Source organism: Acanthopagrus latus, chromosome 17 (assembly GCF_904848185.1).
Source record: "Acanthopagrus latus isolate v.2019 chromosome 17, fAcaLat1.1, whole genome shotgun sequence".
Lineage (NCBI taxonomy): Eukaryota > Metazoa > Chordata > Actinopteri > Spariformes > Sparidae > Acanthopagrus > Acanthopagrus latus.
Window position 1 is genome coordinate 16204836 of NC_051055.1, and position 25857 is coordinate 16230692.

The 25857-nt window shown below is 44.4% G+C and overlaps 3 protein-coding genes and 1 long non-coding RNA gene across 5 annotated transcripts; 3 read left to right on the forward strand and 1 right to left on the reverse strand.

The window, feature by feature from the left end:
- The first annotated feature begins 1016 nt into the window (after window positions 1-1016).
- On the forward strand, window positions 1017-10034 carry LOC119005706 (homeobox protein Hox-A10b-like). Its single transcript, XM_037073573.1, has 5 exons — window positions 1017-1652; window positions 2808-3033; window positions 4244-4308; window positions 7664-8470; window positions 9334-10034. The coding sequence occupies exons 1-5, from the start codon at window positions 1046-1048 to the stop codon at window positions 9606-9608; spliced, it is 1980 nt and encodes a 659-aa protein (XP_036929468.1). The 5' UTR covers window positions 1017-1045; the 3' UTR covers window positions 9609-10034.
- Window positions 10035-12037: 2003 nt separating this feature from the next.
- Window positions 12038-13411, forward strand: hoxa9b (homeobox A9b). The gene is made up of 2 exons (XM_037074649.1): window positions 12038-12679; window positions 13163-13411. Exons 1-2 carry the CDS (start codon window positions 12157-12159, stop codon window positions 13399-13401), a joined length of 762 nt encoding a protein of 253 aa, XP_036930544.1. The 5' UTR covers window positions 12038-12156; the 3' UTR covers window positions 13402-13411.
- A 4213-nt stretch (window positions 13412-17624) lies between these two features.
- LOC119006535 lies at window positions 17625-25717 on the reverse strand. The gene is made up of 3 exons (XR_005070829.1): window positions 25465-25717; window positions 18470-18564; window positions 17625-17976 (listed from the first exon to the last, which is right to left on the reverse strand). It is a non-coding gene; the product is annotated as an uncharacterized LOC119006535 (long non-coding RNA).
- Window positions 19735-22626, forward strand: hoxa2b (homeobox A2b). 2 transcript variants are annotated; one of them, XR_005070828.1, is made up of 3 exons: window positions 19735-20547; window positions 21038-21773; window positions 22332-22626. XR_005070828.1 is itself a non-coding variant. In XM_037075349.1 (2 exons), the coding sequence occupies exons 1-2, from the start codon at window positions 20133-20135 to the stop codon at window positions 21718-21720; spliced, it is 1098 nt and encodes a 365-aa protein (XP_036931244.1). In that variant the 5' UTR covers window positions 19736-20132; the 3' UTR covers window positions 21721-21943. The 2 variants fall into 2 exon arrangements, 1 of the variants encoding a protein (XP_036931244.1); XM_037075349.1 differs by lacking the exon at window positions 22332-22626 and having other exon boundaries at window positions 19736-20547; window positions 21038-21943.
- Window positions 25718-25857: the final 140 nt, after the last annotated feature.

Here is a 25857-nt window from a genome sequence, read left to right on the forward strand (position 1 = left end):
TTCATGATCCCGGTTCAAACAAACACATAGCAGCCATAAGAGAGATAAGCAACCCAACCATTGTCCCCATCTGTCCACGGGTGCCAAACTGGACTGATGCCTGACAGGAGTGCAGCATGACTCGCATTGCTCCGACACTTGTGGACGAGATTGGTCTATATATAGCCGGAGGGGCTATATTAAAAATACACATGGGGAGAAGGGCGAAGTCGCGGCTGCCATCAGCTCAGATTCATGAAATCATCTAAAATGGGTTTAATTATTGAAGACAATGTCTTCCAAAGTAAATGGCGCATGTTCCATAAAGGCCTGCGTCTGCGTAAAAAAAAAAAAAGACATAAAAAAGCTCTTCTTTTAGGCGATTAAATGTTATTTGTTGCACAAGAATTAATCCTCACATGCGTTAAAAAGCCTTAATTGTGTTCCATTGGGTGTAAAAAAAACAAAAAACAAAAACAAAACCCATATCATCTTCGTCTCCCCCAGAGGTTAAGGTGAGGGTTAAGGTTAGGGTTAGGTCCGAAAAACGTAACGTTAAAGGAAGAAACATGGCAGGTTAAGCATGCTTGGCGTGAAATTGGGTACAATTCTCAGTTTGGTTCTACCTTGTAATGTGGTAATTTAACGACGATAGTCTGCAGCCAGACAGAAAGTAACCCTGCAGCAGCTCTGCAATGAAAAAAAAAAAAAAAACCCTAACCCGCGATTTTAAAAAACGTTTTGAAAAAAAAAAAATAAAAAAAATAAAAACTGCCTTCAAATGGGCTCCTGTCAGTATTTTTCCCTCTCCCATACAGCCAGAGGTCCACTTTATAAACTCATTGACTCATACAGTATAGCCCTACACGTCGAGGCGTAGGCTATCTGTCATTTTGTGCCAGTGGTCACATGGCTTTGGCCCTCAGGAATGGATAGAGATGGATCCCCACGTCAGCTTGTACGTCTAAGGATTTCTGCTCCAGCAGTCTGCCTCAAAGTGACTGGAGCGCAGCGCCGCGGAGGAACTATGCGCGGATTATTGTAGGACGTTTCCCAACAGCAGAATATGGATTTTGATGAGCGCATCTCTGGCTCTAATATGTATTTACCGAGCTGCACTTACTACGTCTCCGGAGCCGACTTCTCGGGTCTGCCTCATTATTTAACCCAGAGCCAGTCCTCCTGCCCCATGACATACCCCTACCAGTCCTCAGCCCTGCCACAGGTCCCGTCCGTGAGAGATGTGGCGTTCAGAGACTATGGGATAGATGCCTCCAGTAAGTGGCACCACGGCAGGGGGAGCCTATCGCACTGCTACACCGAGGACATCGTGCACAGGGACGGCTGGACGAGCAGCCCGGGCTCCAGAGGCGGGGAGCTCCTGGTGAAAGGCGGCTCGGGCGCCGGCCACTCCGGCTCCTCCAACCCGACGCCGGGCTTCTACGGCAGCGTGGGCAGGAACGGCGTCCTGCCGCAGGCGTTCGACCAGTTCTTCGACACCGCGTACGGGGGCTCGGAGAGCAGCACGACGCCCACAGCACAAGCGGCGGACGCGGACAGACACGCCGCCAAAGCGAGCCCCGCTCCGGCTCACCCGGGCTCGGACACGGCGGAGAGCCTCAGCCCCAAGTCGTCCTCCGGCCACAGCGAGGAGAAGCAGAGCAAAAGCAGCGGTGAGTGCGTGTGACTGGAGCAGAGAAATCTAACGCGTCGCTCTTAAAGCTTTTTTATATGCTGTTTTATAAGCACGTAAGGTTTATGGAGGGCCTGCAGATTTACCCTATAACAAAACTATGTTATAAACGGCAAGATCACGTGCTTGGGATTGAAATTGGCCGTGAAGACTTTGGCTTTAAGCTTGTCTTCCCTGATTTCAGACAAGATCTGCCCTTCTGTCTCCATATGTGCGCCCACACATCCCACCGGCGAGCAGCCTGCGAACTTTAACGTGCGCGCCAGATCTTTTTAATTCCATGAAATGCTATTCTAGTTAAAGTTTAGCTGCATCTATAAATGTTCCATCCCCCCCCGCATTTGAGATTATAATTGTTCATATTAATTGTTTTATTTTTATTTGTGCATAAACGTACAAAGTTTGCAGCACTGCCAAACAAAACAAGGGAGGTCGAAATAAATGAATAAGACATAGTCAAAGCGCACAAAAGAAATAAAAAGTAGAAAACAAACCAACAGGCTCCTCGTCCCCCGTCATGTTGCCTTGAACATTTTGGATTTATAATTTGTTTTCTATGGACTTGACAGAGAGTGGGCAGCCTGCGACCACCTGATTTAACTTTAAACCCAGCTCCTTATTCGAACATAAACATTTGCGAAATCTCCGGATTTTCTCGGATTTAATCCAACAACATTGCTCTCCACGACTGCTCGCCTCAGCCGGGCCCTGAAAGCAAACAGCTCTTTACGCGCAGCGAAATCAAAAGCGGACGTTATACAAGCATATCAGGGACACACGATACCCTGCGCTGTTTGGTTTAGGCCCACGCCCTCGCTCTTTAAAACGCGGGCCAGGATTGTTTTACACATTTCAGTAAGTTTTCACTACTTCCGACGTGCGATTCTTCATGCCCAACATGCCCCACTACCAAGTCCAGTCTTTGTTTACAGATCGGTGCTGTAGGCCTGAGAGGAGGGAGACACTTGAACTCCACAGCTCATGTTAGACCACCAACACCAACTGCTGCTGCTGCTGCTTCCGAGCAGGAAATACACACGTGTGATAACATCTTGTTGCACTGGATGTGCTGACCTCCCCCTTTTATTTATTTATTTATTTCATTAACTTATTCACGGTTTTTTTCCTCCTCCAGGTGGCCAGAGGACGCGCAAGAAGAGATGTCCATACTCGAAGTACCAGATCAGGGAGCTGGAGAGGGAGTTCTTCTTCAGCGTTTACATCAACAAGGAGAAGCGCCTGCAGCTCTCGCGGATGCTCAACCTGACAGACCGCCAGGTCAAAATCTGGTTTCAGAACAGGAGGATGAAGGAGAAGAAACTGAACAGAGACCGTTTACAGTACTACACCACAAACCCCCTGCTATAAAAACAACAAAAACAAACAAACAAAAAACTGAACAAAGACTGTCAGAGGCGCGCAGACTACACAGCTACATCTGATCTGGACAGAAGGAGGACAGGAGTGTTTTTTTTTTTTTTTGGTTGTTTTCTAAATGTGCCAGACTTCATACAGAATTATACTATTTATACACTATTTTGTCATTAAACGCAGTTGGCTCCTCTATTATTATTATTATTATTATTATTATTATTATTATTATTATTATTATTATTTTTATTTTTATTTTTTATTATTATAGGCATGTTATTCTGCTTGCCCGACAAATAATCCACAATTTCCCCAATTTTTGTTAATTTCTAAAGTTGCGTGTTTGTTTTGCGAACACAACTTCCTATATATTATTTAACAAGTCATGTGGAGATTGTTGTACTGCAAGCTTTCCCCCCCCCCTTTTATCTTAATCTTTCCTTGAAATACAAAATGTTTCCCCAATTTTACGCACACACACACACGCAACTTTTGCAGGCCCACACATCCTGACGTCAAACTGTGTTTCTGCTCCTTCTTTTCTCTCTTTCTTATAACTACAGTGTACAAATACGACAACAACAACAAAAAAAAAGAAGATCCGCCGACAGGAAACCATGTTGTGTGTTTTGGTATCCCTATCAGTCCTCATCATTTGATCCAAAAAAACTAAAACAAAAAACAACAGTCACAAGTCAGCTTTAGCGCATGAGTCCAGTTATGATTCGTTCATTTCGTGCGTTTTAAGTCTGATTTTCAGTGATATTCCAACATCTGCGCCTTGACGCTCAGCACCGGCGCTTTTGTTGAGCCCTCGGCCGTAAAGTCGGATTACTCTTGAAGGCGAACCCCGCTGATAAAAGAACCCAAACCCCCACGAGTGAAACATAATCCTGTATTTTGTTTTATCCTCCAGCACGTGGATCGCATCAGGTTCATCTGATATGTATGTCCGATGCCTTTTTTTTATTCCCTCATGGCCGGAAACACAATCCGCTGCAGTTAGTATCTGATATCTATTACAAAGAGTTCATTCATTCTGGGGACGATGCGGAGAGTTTGATTTTGACCTAACATGCCTTTTAGGCTTACCGAAACAATCTTGACACTTGTTTGAATGAATCTGGGTGTAACACGCGCCTCCTTGCCGAAAAGGGGGAATGTGTTTGCGTGATTCCCCTCTTATTTCAGACATTTTAGTTTCCCCTTTGCAACCCACCTAAACAGGCGACCCTTCGTGACCCACCAGACAGTGACGCTGTGCGGTAAATAAAGGTGGGATGAACGCCAGATCGTCACAGGCAGCACGATCTGGCCATTTATTTATTATTGTGTGTGATACTGAATAAGCAGGCGATGAATTTCGGGTCATTTGTGTCAAAGACCTCTCGCATAAAAAGATGGGTAAAAACAACAACAACAACAAAAAGACAGAAAGAAAGAAAGTGGCTTCAGGTGGCTTTATATTCACCACCAGGCCCCTGAAAACAACTTGAATGGCCTGCCATAAGCTAATAAGGGCCCTGATGCCTTCCTTATACTGTGCATCCTGTGAGGCTCCCAGGAATTCCGCTTTGATTGCTGCACATCCTCCCAGTTGCTCCAGTAACTTGGCCATAAAACGCGGATTCGTCTGGAGCATTTGGAGTGTAGTGCCATAAAGTGTCTGAGACCCAAGGTTATTAACTGTGACTAAGGGGCTGAAAAACAACGGCTGGGAGCATTGAAAGCTTGTGTCCGCGGAGCTTTCCGGCGTCATTTTGTTTCAGCATCTTACCGTGGTCGGAATATTCCGCGTCCGGGCGTCGCGCCGCGGCGCTCCAGGCGCGCCCGCCTTCGCCCACTGGGTGGCGCTCCTCAGATCAATGTCATTGCCGTGAATTGAGATATAAAAAGAAGTTTTGACTCGACGCGCTCAGCTGCTTTGAAATATGTCACCACCTCAGGATTTCGCTGTTAAGGTAGGCACAGAAATATTGCCTTGACTGCAGGGGGTTTATTAACGCGATCAGAGGGAGTGGGTTTATCTTCTTCTTCTTCTTCTTCTTCTTCTTCTTCTTCTTCTTCTTCTTCTTCTTCTTCTTGTCTTTCAGCTCATCCCCCTCTTTTTTTTTTTTTTTTTTAAAGAAGCTTTTTTTTCATCCAGGGTGTAGATGTTATGATGTACTGAAAGCATTACAGGCAAAACTCAAGTTAATAGAGCAAGAAAGAAAAAAAAAACCCAAAAGGATTCTCAGGTTGCAGCTCTGCAGGCGTTACAGGCCTGGAGTGACTAATGCGCACAAAGAAATAAGATCACAAGGGCCTTTACTCCAAACAACGTGTGGCTCACTAACTTTTATAATCCCTCGAGAAAAGTTCCCAACGTAAATGAGACTTTGTTTGATGAATGCTGAACTTGATGTGTGCTGTTTAGTCGTGATGTAAACAATGTAAACGTGTGAGAAATAAGAACTTGGATTGTCCCAAAGAATTGTTTTCCTTCTGATATCAACACGCAGCTTGTTGCTACTTGTGTGTGTCCGTATGTGTGTGTGTGTGTACGTGTGTGTGTGTCCGTGTGTGCGCGCGAGAGAGTACATTTTTGACGCATTTTCACACATTTTCAAGTATTTTTACTCTCTTCGAGGAGTAATTGAACGAATTAAAAAAAAAAAAAAACACTCACAAGTTTTATGTGAATAATAACGTGAGGGGAGCTCACCCACAGCGCGCGCTGAAACATCACAGGAAACATCTAATAGGATTAATGATTATTATCATTCATTGAGGGCCAGACTGCTGCAGGTTTGACGCCATATAAAATGGCTGTACATAAACTGTAGCTCTCATTTCTAGACTTTACGGCTCCAGACTTATAGGAACATGGAGGTGGCCGATGTTGTATTTCAGGGTAAAGCCACCTTTGGAGACGTTTTTATGCTGACCTAAATCTGTAGGTCTGTGTTATAAACTCCTAACCCCATTGGCGGTCTGAGGAAACGAGGGTCGATGTGTTTTCTGACTTTTTGTATGTTTTTAAAAAAAAAAAAAAAAAATGTATTTAACTTTACATATTCTAGTTGTCTGGCGTGTGTTTACTAGTTGTTTGCCTGCTGTTGGACGAGAACACGCTTCAATAATTTCTCATTTTGAATTAGCCTGTTAGGAAATGACTCAAAGGCCATCAGTTGTTTCCTCTTGTTTATGTTATATTGATATTACCATTTAACATTACACACCTGAAGTTAGGCTATTCTGTCCTGGGTTGCGTTACGTGCTATGCAAGAAAAAAAAAACGTATTTATTCATTCTTTATTTCTATTGTCATAGTAGCTACATTTTGGTTTTGTTTTCTGGCTACGTCACGGTTACTAGTTTTTATATATATATATATTTTTGTCCCCATAACCTCCATCTCACATGTACAATCAATTCTGTTAGCCCAAAGAATTGTCATGAAAAGCACAAAGATTAGAAAAACAGATTCGTGTATTTTTATATATATATATATATATATATATATATATATATATATATATATATATATATATATATATATATATATATATATACAGACAACAAATTAAATCAGCTTTAAAATGCGCACTGATCCATTTGTTCATGGAGTGGAGTGGATATTGGGGGACTCAATTTGAAATAAAACAATGAGGATTATGTGCATTCAGGCCTTGTTATGTGTGTGTGTGTATGTGTGTGTGGTTTTTTTTTGTACATAAACAGTGCGTAAACGCGAGGAGAAACTCTTCCAGATCCACGGTGTTTCTGTTAAGAGTCAAAAGCAGGATCAAGAATCTGTGATCTGTCCGGTAACGCACTACATTTCTGGCAGTCTTTCTCTGTATTAAGTGACCATTAAAAGACATGTAGCTCCAGGGCATTGTTCAGCTGCGCCTGCCTGCGTGTCACCTTAATAAATAAAAAAAAAAAGCTCCACACAGCCCTTCAGCAGTAAAAAAAAAAAAAAAAGAAAAAAAAAAAGGTGTCTGGACGCAATCCTGGCTTTTTGCACCCACAACACTCCGTCCCCACAACCAGATAAGCTCAAGCGAGTGACTCTGCGGTGTGTGTGTGTGTGTGCACTGCTTTGGGTGAGTTCATGAGGAATTAAAGAAAAAAAAAACAATAGTTCAGTGATAATCATCAGAGCAGCACGAGAAAGGGTTAAGAGTCCCTCGCCTAAAGGACCTTTTGGGTGTTTTGATGCACCCTGTGCTTCTCAGAGGCACCTCCAGAACCCTTCATTTTTACAGTGCTGTAAAAGTGGCCATAAAGCTATGCATTGTACATAATTGTTAGGGACAGCTTTCAACAACTGAGTTGTCAGACTGGGCTTGTTGTTAAATCTGCATGGGCAGCTCTGTGTTTATGGGCGCTGATCGAGGCGCAACAAAATGTGAGATTCAGAAAGAGATTTAAGATTTTCTTCTTCTTTTTTTTTTTCTTCCTTCTTACCTATAAACTCCTCTGATGCACCACTTTCCCCCCACAGCTTTTCTCTTTACTTAGCCTAAAACAAAATATACGACACAGTGGAGCTGCCCGGCCGGACTGGGAGGAGTCTGTGGTCGCCTGGTGTTTTAATTGGCTGCAGGCTACAGTGAGAAGCGTGAGTATCAGTAATTATTCAGCAATGTTTTGCACAAGAAATGTCAGCCAGAAAGGGCTATCTTCATCCTCCGTCAAATTATACCACAACGATGACATGCCCCAACAACCAGGCTGGAAATTCGTTTTTCGTGGACTCCCTGATCAACGTGAGGAGCGACAGTGGCTCGTACTACCAAAGTAACGGCGTGTATTTGCCACCGTCGTCGGAATATTCATATGGACTCTCCGGCGGCTCGTGTTTCCCGGGGATCGGTAAGCGCAACGAGCCGAGCACCCAGAGCGTGATCCCGTCCCCTGCTCCGTATGTTCAGGGGATGGAAACGTGGCTGGAGACGTCGCGGTCCTGCCGGGTGGAGCAGCCCGGCGGCCAGCATATGTCTCAGTGCTCCTTCTCGCCGAGCATCAAGGAGGAGAGCGCCTATTGCCTTTACGAGTCGGACAAATGTCCTAAAGGAGCGACAGTAGATGACATTTCCTACTCGGCCGCATCATGCCCGGTCACCGGCACCACCTTGCCGGTGCCGGGCTACTTCCGCCTGTCCCAGACGTACACGTCCTCCAGGCTCTACCACGATGACCCGCCGAACGTGAATCACTTCACCCTGCAGCGAGCTGCTCGCCTGGACAGCCAGCCAGCCTCGCAGCCGCAGGCTGCCTCTGCTGAGCCGGAGCGGAGGGAGAGCCACGAGGAGGCGCCTGTCCCCGCGCCCTGCGCCCCGGCCAGGGAGGAGGACAGCCGCCTGTCCTCGGAGAGCTCGTCCTCCCCCGAGCCCGCAGAGACGTGCAGCGCCGAGTGTCCAGAAAAGCCCGTCAAAGGTGAAGAGGCGACACGCAAACAGCACCATGAAGGGCACTCACAAAGCATTTTCAGGCTTCTTTTGTTTGTCTGAGTACGGATGCTGATTTACTTTTACTGTTGGGGGAATTAATATTTAGATCAGCCACTCGCAGTTGCGTTTATTTGATATTTGTCCGGCCAATCAGAGCCGAGGATCAGAGCTATTGTGCTTCATTAGCTGTGTTTTTAACATCACAGACAGGCTGCTGTACCACTGCTATTCACACACGCACGGTGGATTTATTTTAACAGGCGACTTTTTATGAAGTTTTGATAGTTAAAAAGCGCATGAATTATTCTCGGATTTTTAAAAATATTATCAGAGTTTCATTTATTATTAATAACGAGGCTAACGCAGTGTAGTCCAGGCCCGGCTATAATTTCAGCAGACTGTGCAGAGTGTGTTTTATGTCTTAATAAACGTGCAGTTGGCTACAGGCTGCTGTCGTTAAAGGCTGCTTAACGGGGCAAATAGCAGTTTCTGGTAAAATGCTGAATTGCAGCTCTATGGCACATACACGCAGATATGTGGCTGCGCGTAAAATGGTTGTAAAAATCAAACAGAAGACAGAAATCATGCACATTTGGGGTATTTAAGCTCTATAGTTAGGTCGTAGGTGTCAGTTTAAAAAAAGTGGAATTATGTACCAAAGCAGCTCCGCAGTAATTTACAGAAACAACACAATTTCATTCACTGGACATGGTCAGGTTTTGTTTATTTTGGATTTTGACTTTTACAAGCGCATAGTTTCTAATAAATATCCAGCTCCCCTTCCAGGTGGGGTGTTTGTTTTTCCCACACCTGTTGCCTAACATCCTGTCTCATTTTCCCCTCTCGCAGGAGATGGAAAAATGGAAAGTACAGCTAACTGGCTCACAGCAAAGAGCGGCCGCAAGAAGCGCTGCCCCTACACCAAGCACCAGACTCTGGAGCTGGAGAAGGAGTTTCTCTTCAACATGTACTTGACAAGGGAGCGTCGCCTGGAGATCAGCCGCAGTGTGCACCTCACTGACAGGCAAGTCAAAATCTGGTTCCAAAACAGGAGGATGAAACTGAAAAAAATGAGCCGGGAGAACAGGATCCGAGAGCTCTCCAGCAACTTCAGCTTCTCGTGAGACTGTCTGCGTCTTTGGCGCCCTCCCTCCATCCATGGCAAGGGCGCCTGTGCAGAGCCTCCCCAACACCCACACCAACTGTGAGAATGTCCATGGAAAACAGGACCCTACTGCTTAACTTATTGTTGTTCTTTCTTGTTTTCACGTCTGTTTTTGTTCCGTCGTGGATATGTATTTATAAATGGCTACATTTGTAACGTTGATCCATTGTGTTGAAACTGTTCAGAATGTGACCACAATGTTTCAGAGCGTCAGGCTTGTACATATTGTATAGTCAACCTGAGTGAACCATTGGAATTTGCATGCTGGACTAACCCCCCCAATTGGGAGTACTTGTGTTACAGTTACACGTAAGGCCTCCATGTGACAGCTAAAGAAACCCGAGAGGTCTGATGAATATTTGCACATTTTTGCTGGTCAAATTAATAAAACCATCCCTGCAACTGCAGACTTCTTATTTCATTCAGGAGGACGGACCAGGAGCTGCGCGCTGTTTTAAATCTTAAAAGCTGGCTCAGGTACAGCCACGGTGCTGCCGCCACTTTGTGTTTCTGGACTGGGTCCGCTCTGCGCACAGTAAATATTATTACAGTAGTAGAGGATGATGTTCTTCATAGTTTGGGCCTGTAATAGATGTTTGGCGGCCGCGCACACTTGGTTGCTTTATGTCCTTGACACAGGACTCAAAAGTGAACCGCGCCGTGAAGGAGGAGCAGCACTTGTTTTCCATTTGGATTACCTAATCTTAAAATTATGATCACGTGGCTCCTTTGCTGCAAAAACATATACAAAATATAAATCAGTTATATTTATTTTTATTGCTCAAATGCCTATCTTTTTTTTTTTTTTAAACCGCCAGAAAATGTTGCAAAACAGCTTGAGATTTGCCCAATTTAACAGATCATCGTGTTTTGCGCATTTACAGATTTCTCAAAAAAAAAAAAAAAAAGTTACAACCTTTGCAGACTTTTTATGAAATGAAAATACACAATTTCCCCACAGTAGAAAAAAAGCACACACACATACACACACACACACACACACACACACACACACACACTGTGAGAGAGATTCCTGAAGAGGAGAGCGGGCTGTTGAGTGGTTTAGGTAGTCTCATGTTGTTGGGCTATTATATTCCTCCCACAACACGAAACTGCCTTGATTACCTCAGTAAAACTCGTCGCGTCATGAAAAGTGAATCACTATTAATTACTGGTCCGAGTTATTAATAATTCTTTGCTGCAGGCTGCCTCACACACATCAAAATTATTATTCCAAAAAGTGCAATAAAGTGTTTTATTGTTGTGCGCAAAAGGAACTCCTCATATGATTTTTTTCTGTTGTATTTTTTTTTTTTTCCTCCTCCATCATGAAGCTAAAATCCTGGGTACATTTGTATCTTTCGCCACGTCTGCACAATTGAATTCAAGACCACCTTTTTGCAAAGGGGTTTGCAGCAGGAAGTAAAGACGCAGGCTTTTTTTTTGGGGGGGGGGAATGAAAGGATTAAGGCTTGTATACGTCCAGGAGAGGAGCAAAGGACAGACAAGGCCTCGGTTATGATCATTGCAGTCTGCCAGTTGCCTCGCCGGAGGAAACGCCGGATGCGTCTGCTTGCGCCAGAGAAAGGACACAAAGGCTGAGCTTTATTGGTGATATTTAGCTTAGACAGCCAGGTTGTAACCTGAAGAAAAACAACCCAATTGCCCGTGATAAAAAAGGGACTGTTATATAGCACCCAAATAACCTCACCCCACTTTCCGTTTTAGATTGCCTTCAAAGTAGACTCCGCAGACACAGCAACGTGCATCTTTGGAGGCGAATATGTTTTGAGTTTTTTTTTTTTGTTTTGTTTTTCTCAGTGTGTGACCTCCAGTGGTGCTTTTAAACGCATCTCTGCTTGTTTGGTCTGATTTTAGTTTAGTTTATATTTCAAATAAAAGAGCCACGAACTATAAACAGAAACTGTTCTCTCACAAAGTAACAGATTTATAGATGAAGCTCATTAAATTATTATAAGTCTTTTATTTTGGAGGATCAGTCATCCCATTAGGTTTTTTATGAATGTACAACCTTTAAAAAAAAAAAAAAAGAAGCAAAGAGCTTGTTTGGTGATTTTGTTACAGATGGAGGCTTTAAGGTAACACTCCGCCTGCTCCCCTCCAACACAACTCTGTTTCGATTGCACCTACACAAGATCTCTCCGCTGAAATCATAACGTTTATTGCTTATAAAACGTAATATTTCCCAATAAAGGCGCGGGGATTTGCTATTAAAATATGGTGGGGGAAAATGGTGGCCATTTACTTGAGCAGCAGGCTGATTTATTATTTATTGTTCTGTCCCACGGTCACGTGTTTGGGGCGCCCTATCCAGTCTTGGGCAAGGTTCAACTTGCTGGACGCATTGAGCCCCTTTAGCTGGTGCAGGAGAGCAGCTCGTTAAATGAAATGAATCTGCTGCCTCTGAATCCATCAGGACACTAAGGCACTATTTTTATTTTTTTTTATTTTTTATTTTTTTAGTAGTTGCATTTTTTTTTCTTGCAATGTCGACGTTGGGGACGAGTTACTACGTCGAGTCGTCTGTTCTTCCCGAGCAGCAGGAGGATATGGCACCGAGGTTCTCCTCAGCTGCAGGGGTGGAGCAGGCGATGCTCACCGAATATGGCGGACACGAGTCTTTCCCCTTGCAGGCGAAATCTTCTATTTTTGGTGGATCTTGGAGTCCCATCTCGGCCCACCCTCCGAACACAGCCACCCCGACTTACATACATCACCCGTACGCGAGCGGCGACGGCGATGGCATGTTTACGCGCTCCTGGGCGTTGGATCCGGTGTCCGCGTCCCTGTGTTTGACGGGATTACCTTCGACAGGCATGCATTACGAGATCAAACCCGAGCCCCTGGTCGGGAGCGCCGAATGTACAACTCTGGAGACGCACACACCTCTTTTGTCTGACATTGGAAACGAGGCGTCCCTCGCGGAGATTCCCTGCGAAACCACGTCCTGCGCGTCGAAAGCCGCGGAGGGGAGCCCGTCAGCAGAGGAAGTGAGGGAGGTGGATGCAAGTAAGCGATGCAGTGTTTTCATTCTTTACTCTGGTCTCTTTGAGGAGCCCGTTTAGATGAGTGAGCAAATGGTATTAAAGGCTTGAGGACGTGGAGGGATTTGTTTAGAATGGCACAGGCTTGGTTTCGTAGGAAAAAAAAAAAAAAAATGGGGGGGCACATTTTTGATTTGGCTGGCAGGGAAAGAATAAATTCACAGCTCAGTGACGTGATCTGCTGTACAGATATCCGTCAAGGTGGTTGACACACTTCACTGTATAATCTGAAACATCTACGAAGGAATGTGGTGTGGAATTTGCCATCCTCAGTCCTCGAATAGCTCAGCGCAGGGTGGAAATACACCAAAAATAATTTATTTCACAAATACACGCTCCTGCCAGCAGCAGCAGCAGCAGCAGCAGCAGCATGTCCTCCAGTCGACAGTACACTCTTGCTTTTTTTTGTAACTCTCCTGTCTCCTGGTTTTGACCCTCCTGTTTCCAGATGACCCATCGTCCAACTGGCTTCACGCGAAGCCCACCCGAAAAAAGCGTTGCCCCTATACAAAGCACCAAATCCTCGAACTGGAAAAGGAGTTTCTGTTTAACATGTACCTCCCCCGGGATCGTAGATACGAGATAGCAAGACTCCTGAGTTTGACCGAGAGACAGGTGAAAATCTGGTTTCAGAACCGCAGGATGAAGATGAAGAAAGAAAACAAAGACCGGCGGAGAGACAGTTAACTTGTTTATTTGGGACTGCTTGGTGGGGGAGGGAGGGAGAGAGAGGGAGAGAGGGAGAGAGGGGTGGGAGTGTGTCCTTAATATTCCTGACCTGTTACACATGTCCTTGTAAACTTTGTGTCGTTATGGAACAATGCTGGATGTTCTTTTCTTTCCTGTGATATCCAGATTTGATGTTTGTGAGAGGACAAAAACGTCTCGTCAGAATTTAGATGTGTTGCATTTTACGCACAGAGATAGTTGACTACACTACATTTGCTATTTGCATGAAATGATCCTCGACTACCTGAATGTCTTTCAGCTACCTATTTGAATTGTCTAACTTATTGTTTTGTTTCTTTTTTTGCAACATAGATGTTTGTTTGTTTTTTTTAAATTTCATTTTAACTGTTAGGTTTGATCCATTTGTGAAAACACTGTGCGCACTTCAAATACCTCGTCGTTTACTGCTTCCATCCAAAATAAAGAGTAGTTTGTATAGCACATGAGAAAAAAACTACGTCTCATTAATTTTAGTCATGTCTTTTTTTTTCTTTTCTTTTCTTTTCTTTTTTACATAATATACCAAACATTCTGACACAAACACGTACTAAGAATGAATAGGATGAGCTACTTTCGCCTGAGTTTACCTTAAAAAAAAAACCCAAAACAAAACAAGAAAATTCAAAACTATTGCAACAAAATCAAAATTTCCACTTCCTGTCACTTGAACATGAATTTATACGAAGAAGAAGGAAAAAAAAAAAAAAGGTTTAAGAAACAAACTTTTACTACGTCTTCTGGTTTGTAACCAGCGAGCTTTATGGCGCAAACAACCCACAAAGGCCTCTCCACATTTATTTTCTCTCTCAAAGACTGTTGTCAACCCTCCTGGCAAGAAGTTTCTCATAACAATATTCACATATTGCAATTACATTATTGCGGAAATGGGAGGGGTGTTTATTTGATTGAAACATTTATAGTAATTGTGTTTTTTTAATTATTATTATTTTATTTTGAAAGAGTCTGGGCGTCCTGTTCAAACAAATACTAAATACAAAGATGAAAAATGGCCGCGGTTACTTTAATTAAGTTTGGGTATTCTTGGATCATTCGATTACGGACCGTTTGGGAAATCAAATCAGCTGCATGGGCTGCAAACCAGCGACGCACAGCGATGGAACAATTACAAACACGGCGTCTTCAAAGAGCGAGAGCAACTTAAAGCGACACCGAAGCGCATTTGTGCGTTTATAGATTCGTTAGCACTTAATTTACTGTCTGAATCGCAACATGTGCGCGCGCGAGACGTAGTTGGACATTTTTTCGGCCTTTGAACGCCCCACAAAAAACTAAACTAGATGCCCTCGTGCAATAAACCACAATCACAGCCTCGGCTGTTTATAAGGTGCGAAAACAGCAGAGCATGTAGAGGCTGTGACGGCAGCGAGGCAGCGTTTGTAATGAGGCTCGGGCCGACGGTCAAATATGTGATACTGCTTTGAGATAGGAGGCCTGGGGCGCGCGCACGCACACACACGCACGCAGCCACCCACCCACACACACACACACGTAAGCAGAGGAGGTAAGAGTAAGAGGTGCGGGGTCTGGCAGGACTGCAGATGGGTCTGTCTAATTACTTTACGACCGTCTAACAATTAGACTGTCTCAGTGTCTCAGAGCAGAGACATCCGTTTGTTGTTCGGTCGCTGTGTCGATACACACACACATACACACACACACACACACACACACACACACACACACACACACACACACTGGCATACAGCCCACAACATACATCGTTTTATCTGGTGAACAAACAGAAAATATAATATATATGTATATATTTTTTAAATGTACAAATGATGATAAAAGAAAGACTAAGAACTGAAGCGAGCACCGGCGTCCTGCGTCACTGCCCGGCGCTGTGCTCGCGCCACCAGCAGGTGGAGGCAGCGGCCCGTCTGAGGAAGGATCCGGGTGATGCGTTCACGGCACACCGAGACCACTCCCCATTTATCATCGCGGGGCTGCACCAGTTTCCAGACGTTTTCGTCGTAAATCACCGAGTCCTGCTGCGTGTTCGGTTTCATTTTATCGTCATATGTGGCATCAATTGCTCTTTCAAAAATCCACGTTTAATTAAAGTGGGACTTTGCTCGGCCTAGGGTTCCTTCTCCGCTTATTGCAGCCGCAGATTTTCAAATGACTCCATTTTGTGTCTTTTGAATATCTTAGAAGGGAGTCTGTAGACATTATGATCAAGGATTCATCGATTCTAATATTGATATAGAAAGCAAAAATAAACATTTTGTATCCATGGACATGTGTGTTGACCATGACTGAGGGGACAGTATGACCACACATGGTTATCCACACACACACACACACACACACACACACACACACACACACACACTCTTTATAGAAGCATGTCATCATTCCCCCAGGAGCTGGATTAGATTCCCTGGACCTAAACTGAGCGATGAACTTGAGTTCCTACAAATAGAAATCATACCCCAACAAGCCTTACCTCTCTTCCTGGTTTCCCCTCCACCTCCACCTCTCCCTCACCCCCTCCATCCCTCCCTCCCTCTCTCACCCCCAAAGGTCATCCACATGTAGCTCATTAAGTCTCTTATTTCCTTCTGGGGGGAAAACTGTAAAGTAACAACTTAAATTGGACACGATAAGATTAGAGACCCTCCAGTGAAGTCTCTCTTCAGAAACCGTGGGGCGTTGTGCGCAAAGATGGCATTCCAAGTCTGATGCCCCCGTGCGTGTCTGCGTGGATTCTTCTCCAGTCGTGTGGAGCCGTGCTGCAGGACAGAAAACAGAAAGTTGCTCGGACGTTGTTTGCGGTGGGACCTCCGGTGACCCCTATACATCAAACCCCCGTCACACCAGCGGTGACAGAGGAGGCCGCGGGTGAACTCCGGAGGAAGAAGTTCAGGGGAGTAAAGTCATGAGCACATGGGAGAGTGTTGCACCCACTTATCCTCGCTGCCATTAGTGTGTCGCCTGCATGTGGACAGTGAGCTTGCCTCGTGATATATTAGACAGGACGATTTTGTGCAGGAGACATTTGTGCACGTTGATTACGGAGCCATACTGACAACCATTTCAGATTGGAAAAGGGAGTAGCTGGGACTTTTCTCTCCAGAGCAAACTTATTCCTGACACAAAGTAGTCCACGGAAAACGTCTCATCCGACTGAGTGTCTTATTAGGCAAAAAAAAAAAAAAAATGTACGAACACATGACCAGAATAGTTCTAGTTATTGCACTACTCAAACAGAGAATGAATTATTCCCATTTCTTCCTGGGCTAACCACTGCTAGACAGCCTCTTTCATCAGCCACAGATACCATTATTATCCTATATATAGTTTTTTGCATGCTAATTGCTTCAAATTCCTCTTTAAAAAGCCATGTTCACATTGTACATTTTTGCTTTTACCCGCAGGACAGCAGAGCAGGACCTCTGAATCAGAGACGCTGACGGACAGACTTCCCCTCTCTCAGAAGGTGGGTTCTTGCATCTTGTCACATTTCTTTTACCCCACATTTCCCCCCTTGTTAATTTGCCTTCTTAAGGGGCAATGAAGGCACCGCGATATTTCTGCACACGTCGTCTTCGTGCATCACGACGGCGTGATTTGCGGCCCTTTGAGTAGTAGTATCTGTCAGATCTTTCCCATGAATCCGGGGGGGGACGCTCGATAAATAAACGTGTAATGTGAAAAATCCTGTCGTGAACATACCGCTTTGTTTCCAGGACACACACACACACACACACACACACACACACACACACACACACACACACACACACACACACACACACACACACACACACATGGCACGCAGCTAAATGTGTTTTCCAGAAGCACTACACGGCTGCACATTTCTGTTTCTCTCTCCTTCCCTCCACAGGCAGAATATGATGTGATGTATGATAATATGCAGCGTTAATGACGGAAACAACATCCTCATAAACACTCTGGTGAACACCCTCAGTCGTTTCAGCAAATAGCATTTCCGCAGTTTATAACTAAGTGCGTAAATAATGTGTTGTGTTGCTGTCCGATTACTGAAGACTGTTTTGAACGCTGAAAAGCAGAAACACAGACTTGGTAAATGTTTTGAAAAATTTAATTCTCAAAGTGTGAGTAAACATTTACATCAGGATCAATGGAAAGGATATCACACCACAGATAAGCCCAGCATGGTGATTAAAACATTTTTTTTTCTTAATTATTATTATTATTCTATTTAAAAGGGACTCCTCGGTGCTGGCAGGTTTTGGCCTGCTTGCCTCCCAGATGTCTCCTGTTGTCTCGGAACAGACGGGAAACGTGCCTCTCGCGCTCTCAGCTCATCCAGACACCGTCTCCTGTCTGCGTTCGTTCAGAAACAGGCAGCAAAACGTGACTTTATGTCCGTTCAGCTCCGAACGGCAGCAGCGGACGTAAATCAAAAAGAAAAAATGTAGCTGCGGTATGAAATGTCCAGCGCGCAGGCTGCAGGGTTTGTGTGAAAACCCTGTGGAGGTTCATCTTTGTTCCCTTGGTACCACTGTCCCGCCTCCACACCTGTGTAAATCCATATGCACTCACTATATTTCATCTAAATTCAAGAAATGCAAATTTTCTACAAATAACTAGAGAATGCATGTGGGTGGTTTGGATAATTATATGCAGCAATAACCACACAATTTGACAACAATATATGCACACACACACACACACACACACACACACAAAAATCCTTTAAAATTCAAAATAAAATAAAATAAAATTCTTGCAATTCAGGCTAGTATCGTGGTTGATATTAGAATATTGTTCATTCCCAAGATCTGCCTTGTTTTCGGAGTACATCTTTACAAATAACACAGCAATAACAATGCATTAGAGAGCAGAAATACAGTTATATGGATTCAAATAAAAAACGTTTAAGCAAGTGTGATGAAAGCGAATTATTCCGGGAGCGAAGCGGCTCACAGAAAAGACCTCATCACGGGGTATCTGAGCCAGAGAAAGGTACGAGACTGAATGGGATTTCTGCTGAATGCCAACACCCACTCACCTCAGCAGACAATTGCTCCTATGTAAAAGCTGCTCCGTTCGATTCTAAACCACTGACCGAGTCCATTCGTGTCTCCTGTGCCAGTGTAGTCCTTTCTGCAAACGAAAAAAGGGCGACAGTTTCTAGTGTAAAACAAAACAAAACAAAAAACAGAGAAATCTTTGTGCGTAATGGCCGCGCGTCTCATCCAAATGAAATCCCCACATTTCTACATTTTAAAAAACAACAACCTTCTCCTAAGCCCCTTTTTTTGTGACCTACAGAGTGGCTGCCCTCTCTTCCTGGTCCATGTATGATCTCGGGGAGTGTTAGATGCTTTAAATGTGTTCTTAGGGCAGGGAGCTGTCAGACCTTTTGGCGAGAAAGATTGATCACGCTCAGGCTACCAGGGCTCTTTGTTTAGAGCCGGAGCAATAAACAGCCATCAGATCCGCACCTTTTCCTCCGCTTCACACTACAGTGGCAAATCATTTCATGTTAGAGCCAATGATGCTGAAGTGTATATGGAGGATGGCTGAGGTCAACAGGAGCCCTGTTAGGTGGGATAGAAGAAATGAAATGCCGCGTGTGTGTGTGTGTGTGTGTGTGTGTGTGTGTGTGTGTGTGTGTGTGTGTGTGTGTGTGTGTGTGTGTGGTGCAGGGAGGTGTTAACTGTAAAAAATGGTGGAACACGCTTGTTAACTGAGTGCCTTTTTTATATTGAGGCAAAATATTGTTTTTAGTGGATTTCATATAAACACTTCAATGATTAAGTGGGTTATAATAACATGATTTATTTAAGAGGAAGGAGAAGAAGAATCAGGAATCAAAATGTGCAAAAATCTGATCGAAATCCATTAAAAACTGATTCTTCTCTATCCTTCCCTCCTTCTCCTGTGGTGTGTGTGTGTGTGTGTCTGTGTTTGTATGTGTGTGTGTGTGTGTGTGTGTGTGTGTGCGCGCGCGCGCTGGGGGAGGGGTGCTCATGTTGTTGGGTGTCTGGTGCAGCTTTTCCTCTCCGAGCAGAGCCTTTCATGAAAATCTCATTAGATTAACGCCTCTGCGCTGATAACGAGTGTGGAGACGTTATGAGATGCGATTGTTGCCGGTCGGAGTGATGATTTGTGGAGTGCCACAATAAAAAACGCACCCGGGACATGCACGCACACACACACACACACACACACACACACACACACACACACACACACACACGGACCAGGACTCACATGCGCGTACCCGCGCGGCACACTGCGTGGACGCGCAGAAGAAGGCACGGTTTGGGGGGGGGGGGGGGCAGCGGTGGACAAACTGACCCAAAAAAAAATGTGTAAATAAAGCAACCCCTACCCCCGGAATGAGGCGTTACCCCTCCGACTTTCTCGATCAATCACAGGGGACAGTGGCTTCTTTTGATAAAAACCCCAAATTGTCATTGGGCAGATGTAATCATGTGACAAGCAGCACGGTCTAATTCCAACCATGTCCTCATGAAAGCAATAGTTTATGGCACAGAGGTCTCCACGCGACTATATCCAGTTTGCTTTATGAAAATAAACTGCTTATTAAATCCGAATCCACTCTGAGAGTAAATCAGCCAGTTTCCTTTTTCTTTTCTTTTTTTTTTCTTTCTTTCTTTTTCTTTTCTTTTTTTTTTTTTTGTCGGGGACAAGAGGAGGAGGAGATGAATTACGAATTTGGGCGAGAAAGTGGTTTCATCAACAGCCAGCCGTCGCTCGCTGAGTGCCTGACATCTCTCGCTAACCCTGTCGGTGATGCATTTCAAAGTTCATCAATCAAGAGCCCGGCGCTTTCACAGTCGACACTGATTCCTCCTCCTTTTGAGCACGCCATCCCCGGCCTGAACGCGGGCGTCCACCCACGCCACAGCCGCTCAAAGCAGGCTCTGGGAGGCTGCAGCAGCCCGCTGCAGGCTGCGACCCTGCCCCCGGAGTACCCGTGGATGAAGGAGAAGAAGAGCATCAAGAGGAACAACCAGCCTGCTTCTTCTTCTTCTTCCTCCTCCTCCTCTTCTTCTGCTGCTGCTGCTTCTACTGCTACTACGGCGGACTCCTCGCCACTCTACTTCTCCCCCCAAGGCAAGACACGATGATTAATAACCTCCATGCAGAAGGCTCCTCATTGTCTGAGGGTTTCCCCCCTCTGTAAGGAGCCGCATCCCGGGCCTTGTGCAGCGTGGGCGTCCACGGGATTTGTGATTTAAGCATGCTTAATCTCATCAAGTAACGCACCGACTTGTGATGCAGTGTAAGAGTGTTAATGTTTGACAGTAATGGAGAGTGATAGATTATTCTTACACGGGCCAGCAGCTGGCATGTTCATTAATCTTCACCCTCCGTCCTGTCCTGTCCACGCAGACCCATCATATTCTGCCGGGGGCCCATAAATCTTCCCAGTCTCGCTCCCTTTGCTCGCCACAAGTTTTCCCCCCATGGAGCTTGTTTTCCACCACACACATCCACACACACACACACACGCCTCCTGTTTTATTTCTCTGATTTAAAAAAAATACAAAATAAAAAAATAACAATAAAAAAATCATTACTTTATTTATTTATTTTTTCTTAGGTTCACCAGAGGTCCCAGACGCTGCCGGTGCCGGCGGTGGATCCCGGAGGCTGAGGACCGCGTACACCAACACCCAGCTCCTGGAGCTGGAGAAGGAGTTCCATTTCAACAAGTACCTGTGCAGACCGAGGCGGGTGGAGATCGCCGCGCTGCTGGATTTAACGGAGAAGCAGGTGAAAGTGTGGTTCCAGAACCGGAGGATGAAGCACAAGAGGCAGACGCACTGCAAGGAGAACCGGGACAGCGAGGGGAAGTACGCCTGCGCGGGCGACGGGCCGGAGGACGAGTACGAGCCGGAGGCGGGCGGCGGCGGCGGTGGCGCGGCCGGGACGCTCCTGGAGAGGGAGAGGTATTTCCAGCAGAATACCTTGTGTCACAACGGGCACAATGGGGACAGCCAGAGCCCGCCTGTCACGCCTTTGAGCAGCAATGAGAAAAATCTGAAACATTTTCCAAACGCGGCTCCCACTGTTCCCATCTGCGTGTCCACAATAGGCCCGGACAATGATCACTCCCCCGGCCTGGACGCGTCTTTGCAGGATTTCCACGTCTTCTCGTCCTCCTCCTCGTTCTCACCGAGCTTGTCAGACTGCGCGGAGAGCCCTCTGCCTTTATCGGCCGAAACTTTTGACCTTTTCTCAGAAACGCTCACGACCATCGATCTGCAGAACTTGAGCTATTGAGACAGTAATGTGTGGTTCTGGTGTTGAGTTAGTTGTAGCCTCTCACAGAAAAGGTAAGTCAAAGCGAGGACAAAACGAAACACTTCAGCCTGTATACGGGGCAGTTTGCACAGTTTATTTTTCTAATGTGGATTTCGACTATGAGTGAGCAGAATATTTTTCTTGAAAATAAAAAAAACAACAACTTTACATTGATTGGAATCAGCAGCGCCATTTTGTCTTATTCCCCCACCACCACCACCACCATCAAGGAAAAGTTTGGAGAGCGTATTGATTCTTGGGCTCATTAAAACAATAATATATTTAAGAGTTTTGGCCGTGAGAGAAATGAATTTTGTTCATGCATAATTCATAGTGCTGAATAGTTTCTCACAGTAGTCACAGAAGGTGGAATATAAACGGTTTAAATTAAAAGCCACAGGGTATTTTTACTGAATTTATGTCCTCGCAGAATAAAGACACTATTGATTTTACAATCTCGAACCTCCACAAAACAAATTGCTCCAGTGAACACGGAAGTGCGCAGCAGAGATAAACATTTGAATTAGTACAGATGCATCACGTTTTGTTTTGTTTTTTCATTTATTTGTTTTCTTTATTTACTTTCATAGGTTGAGTTGAAACCTGCTCTTTAAACGTGCCCGTGGTGCTGCTGTGATTTATCTGAGCAGGAAAAAAACACCCCGAAACAAAATGGAAGATTGATCGCCTCCGCATGCTTTACATCCCGAAAAAAGCAGAATTTGCAGTGAGAACTGCCTGCGAGGAGTCCCAGGCCAAAAGCTATGACTTTTCTTGGCTCTCTAATTAAATTTTATTGCCTATAAAACTCACAGCACTGAGGGTGCTTGTTTATAGCCTGATCCGCAATGTAATGCAATCTTTTTGTATTAAGAATCCCGCCTGAAGCCACTGTGGATTGTTCCCCTCCCAAACAAAAACTTTTAATGATTTTAAATATATTTACGCTTAATTGAAAACAGCCGAGATGAGACTTTCTTTTTTCCAAATTGTTGTGAATTGTAATTAAACAGGCTTTTGTTTAAAATTATCCCTGCACGGTCAGACATCAGTCAAATAATAGAATATGTATATATATTCCACTCATTTATTGTAAATTATCATAACGTTGCATTTATGTTCGCCGAACAGATTCTCTTTTTATTTATTACTAAAGGAATTTTTCACACCGACCAGTTGAACCTCGGCGCGGTGGAGTCGCGTCTGTCACAGCCAAACAGCAGCGGCTGCTCTTTAAATAATATTATTATTAATATTAGAATAACGTGCTGTTATTAAATCTTTAGGGGGGAGTGGTTGATGGACAGCTGAAGTCAAAGACTGATCCAGGAATCACGAGATTAACAGCACTCTCTGATTATTTTGAGTCTGCAGGTTCATTTCTAAGCTGTGTGTGTTTGGGCTCTGTGTGTGTGTGTGTGTGTGTGTGTCTAACCATCGCAGCAGTGATACAAGTAAATGGTGATGTGAGGGTGTGAGCTGATGGTCACATTAATTGTGATCATTTTGAAAACATGGACTAACTAGGGAAAATTGACTGAGAGCCCAGGAGGCAGGGAGGCAGTCAGATCTGATTTGGTGCAGAAGCCACTGAACTCACTTTGAATACTGAGACCACACTGTGTCAGCCTGTCAGTGTCTACACAGTGTACAGCGCTGCAACCACAAATACCCTCTCTCACGTCATGCTCATTATTTATAAGAGCTCAGACAAATGGTTCCTTAGAATGATCTGCTCATTTATTTTGCAAGAATAAAATTAAAGATTTTTTTTTGCTTCCCAACATTTACATGTTTTCACCATGACAACTTTAGAATTCCTAAAGACATGACATATAATCAGATATTTGAGTTATTGTGGGTTATATGAAAGAGCTTGGTGGATGTGCACTGAGTGGACTGAAAACGTGTCATCAAAAGGGGGAAGGAGTTGATCCTAAGGAGGAGTATGTGAGATGAGGGGACGAGGCTTTATGGGAAACTAGATACAACACACACACAGACTACACACAGACACACATGGAAACACACACACGGGGGTCAAAGGTCAAGCTAGCTCCCCTCTCCTCTCCAAACTGGGAGGAACTGCTGGCGGGTCAGGAGGGGGTCAGGTTTTGAATGACTGCAGAGGATCCGAGGCTCATAAAGAATTTATTGTCTGTACTCAGATAATGTTGAGCAGGAAGTGACGTAAGAATATAGAAGAGCAGGCGACGATCTGAGGTTTCATTTTGCAATAAGAAGCGAGGAGAGTGATCATTTATCACATGGCAACCGATCAAATGATCTGGAGGTCTGGTGGCTCTTTTCTTGATGTGACACCGACTACAGATCCATTAAAAAATCATAAATATGTAAAGCAGATATAAACAAATGCATCGATGCAGGGTGTATATTCTCAACTATCCCAACACATTATGCTCGGACAAATAAGACAGACCAGAACAGTTGTGAGGGCATTAGTCTTCTCAAAGCTCCTGGTGTGAAACTGAAGTAAGCCTGAGTGCCAGGCGGCTCTGACAAACATCGTCCACCACCTGCAGCTACGGCACACTGACATCTCTGTCTCATTTCTCAACAACAACAGGCGATACAGTTCAAAGGCTCGGCCTTTTCAACCTGGATTGGCTGATACAGCCTGTCAGAAGATGACTAATGAATGACTGACACCTTTATAAACAGCGTGACACTAAATACACCAGGAGGCTTCACTGTAAGAAGTGAAGGCTTGTTGTGTGACTCTCATCAGCAGTGGTTCGCTGACTGCATCAGATATGATGAAAATGTGTGTTTCTTATCGACTGAACAACACAAAATGATGGTGTAAGATGGGAAGATGCAAATAATGCTGCAATTCTTCAAAATACAACTAAGAGTTAAAGGTGCAACATGTATGAATCAGCCACTTGTCAAATAAATTCCTAAAACAAAGAGGAGGCAGAGTGTCACATGAGTAATCGCTAACTGATGCTAATAGTAGCTGCTGTTTGCTAATAAGCTCAGTTAGCTGTGCAGCTAGCAGTCCAGGCTGGGAGGACTAGTGCAGGACTTTTTGGACTGGGACGGGCCGCTCTGGAGCCATGCTGACTCCAGTAGATATCTCTGCAACAAGATATATAGACATCATAACATCATAACTGTCTGTTGCTAGTTTTGGTTAACTGAAATTCTTACATATTGGACATTTAAAATCAAGACACCATGTTTTTTTATGGTTCTACTATTCCATAAAAAAAGGACATCTTGTGCAGCATTTTGTTAACATTTTCACACACTTGGTAAGTTTGGGGTCTTGAAGAGAGTTTGCATCCAAAGAGGGAGTTGGCAGACAGAATTTGAAAGGTTAATTGAGGGTGCATTATGTAAGAATTTGTTGTTTAAGATGAGCTAAAATTATCAACAGAGTGTGAAAAAATAACAGTTTTGATGTTATAATGTCTATACAGGGTATTACAGCGTTTCCTACTAGGGTTAGCAAGCTAACCAGCTAGCCTAGGCCACTCTCTAAGTCCTTTGATCCCCGACCTTCCCATCCGACCGCTAGCTAAGCTAACTAAGCTATAGCTAAGTAAGCTATCGCTTAGTTAGCAGCTGTTAGCACTTACTCCAGTGACATGCTGCCCCTGTTCATGCATACTATCCTAGAGTGTTGGAGAACATTTACATTATTGTCTTATAGGGTAGTTTTATTCATACAAAGACAAATTAAAGATGAAATCAAACCTGCGGTAGCACCGGCTCCTTCAAACACCTCTGTGGGCTCAAAGACCAATAAACCTGGCACTGGAACCCTCCTCCACAACAGTTTTATATAATTGCCTTTTCAACTATCAATGATTCCTGTTTGGATTTACAATGTTGACATATTCATAAACTCTAAAGTGCTCTCATCACATCATTGTAAAAATAAAAAATAAAGACACCAACAACGTGTCCAGTGAGTCAGTCAGACTTCTTAAGTGCCAGAGAAATATTATCTGTAATCAATCAAATATAATGTGGACTTTAATAGTCTGTAAAGACCCGAGGCTCCATTAAAGCATCAGCTGCCCAGGAGCAGTCAAAAGTACATATATACACACACTCACACACACACACATATAAACGTCAGGGTGG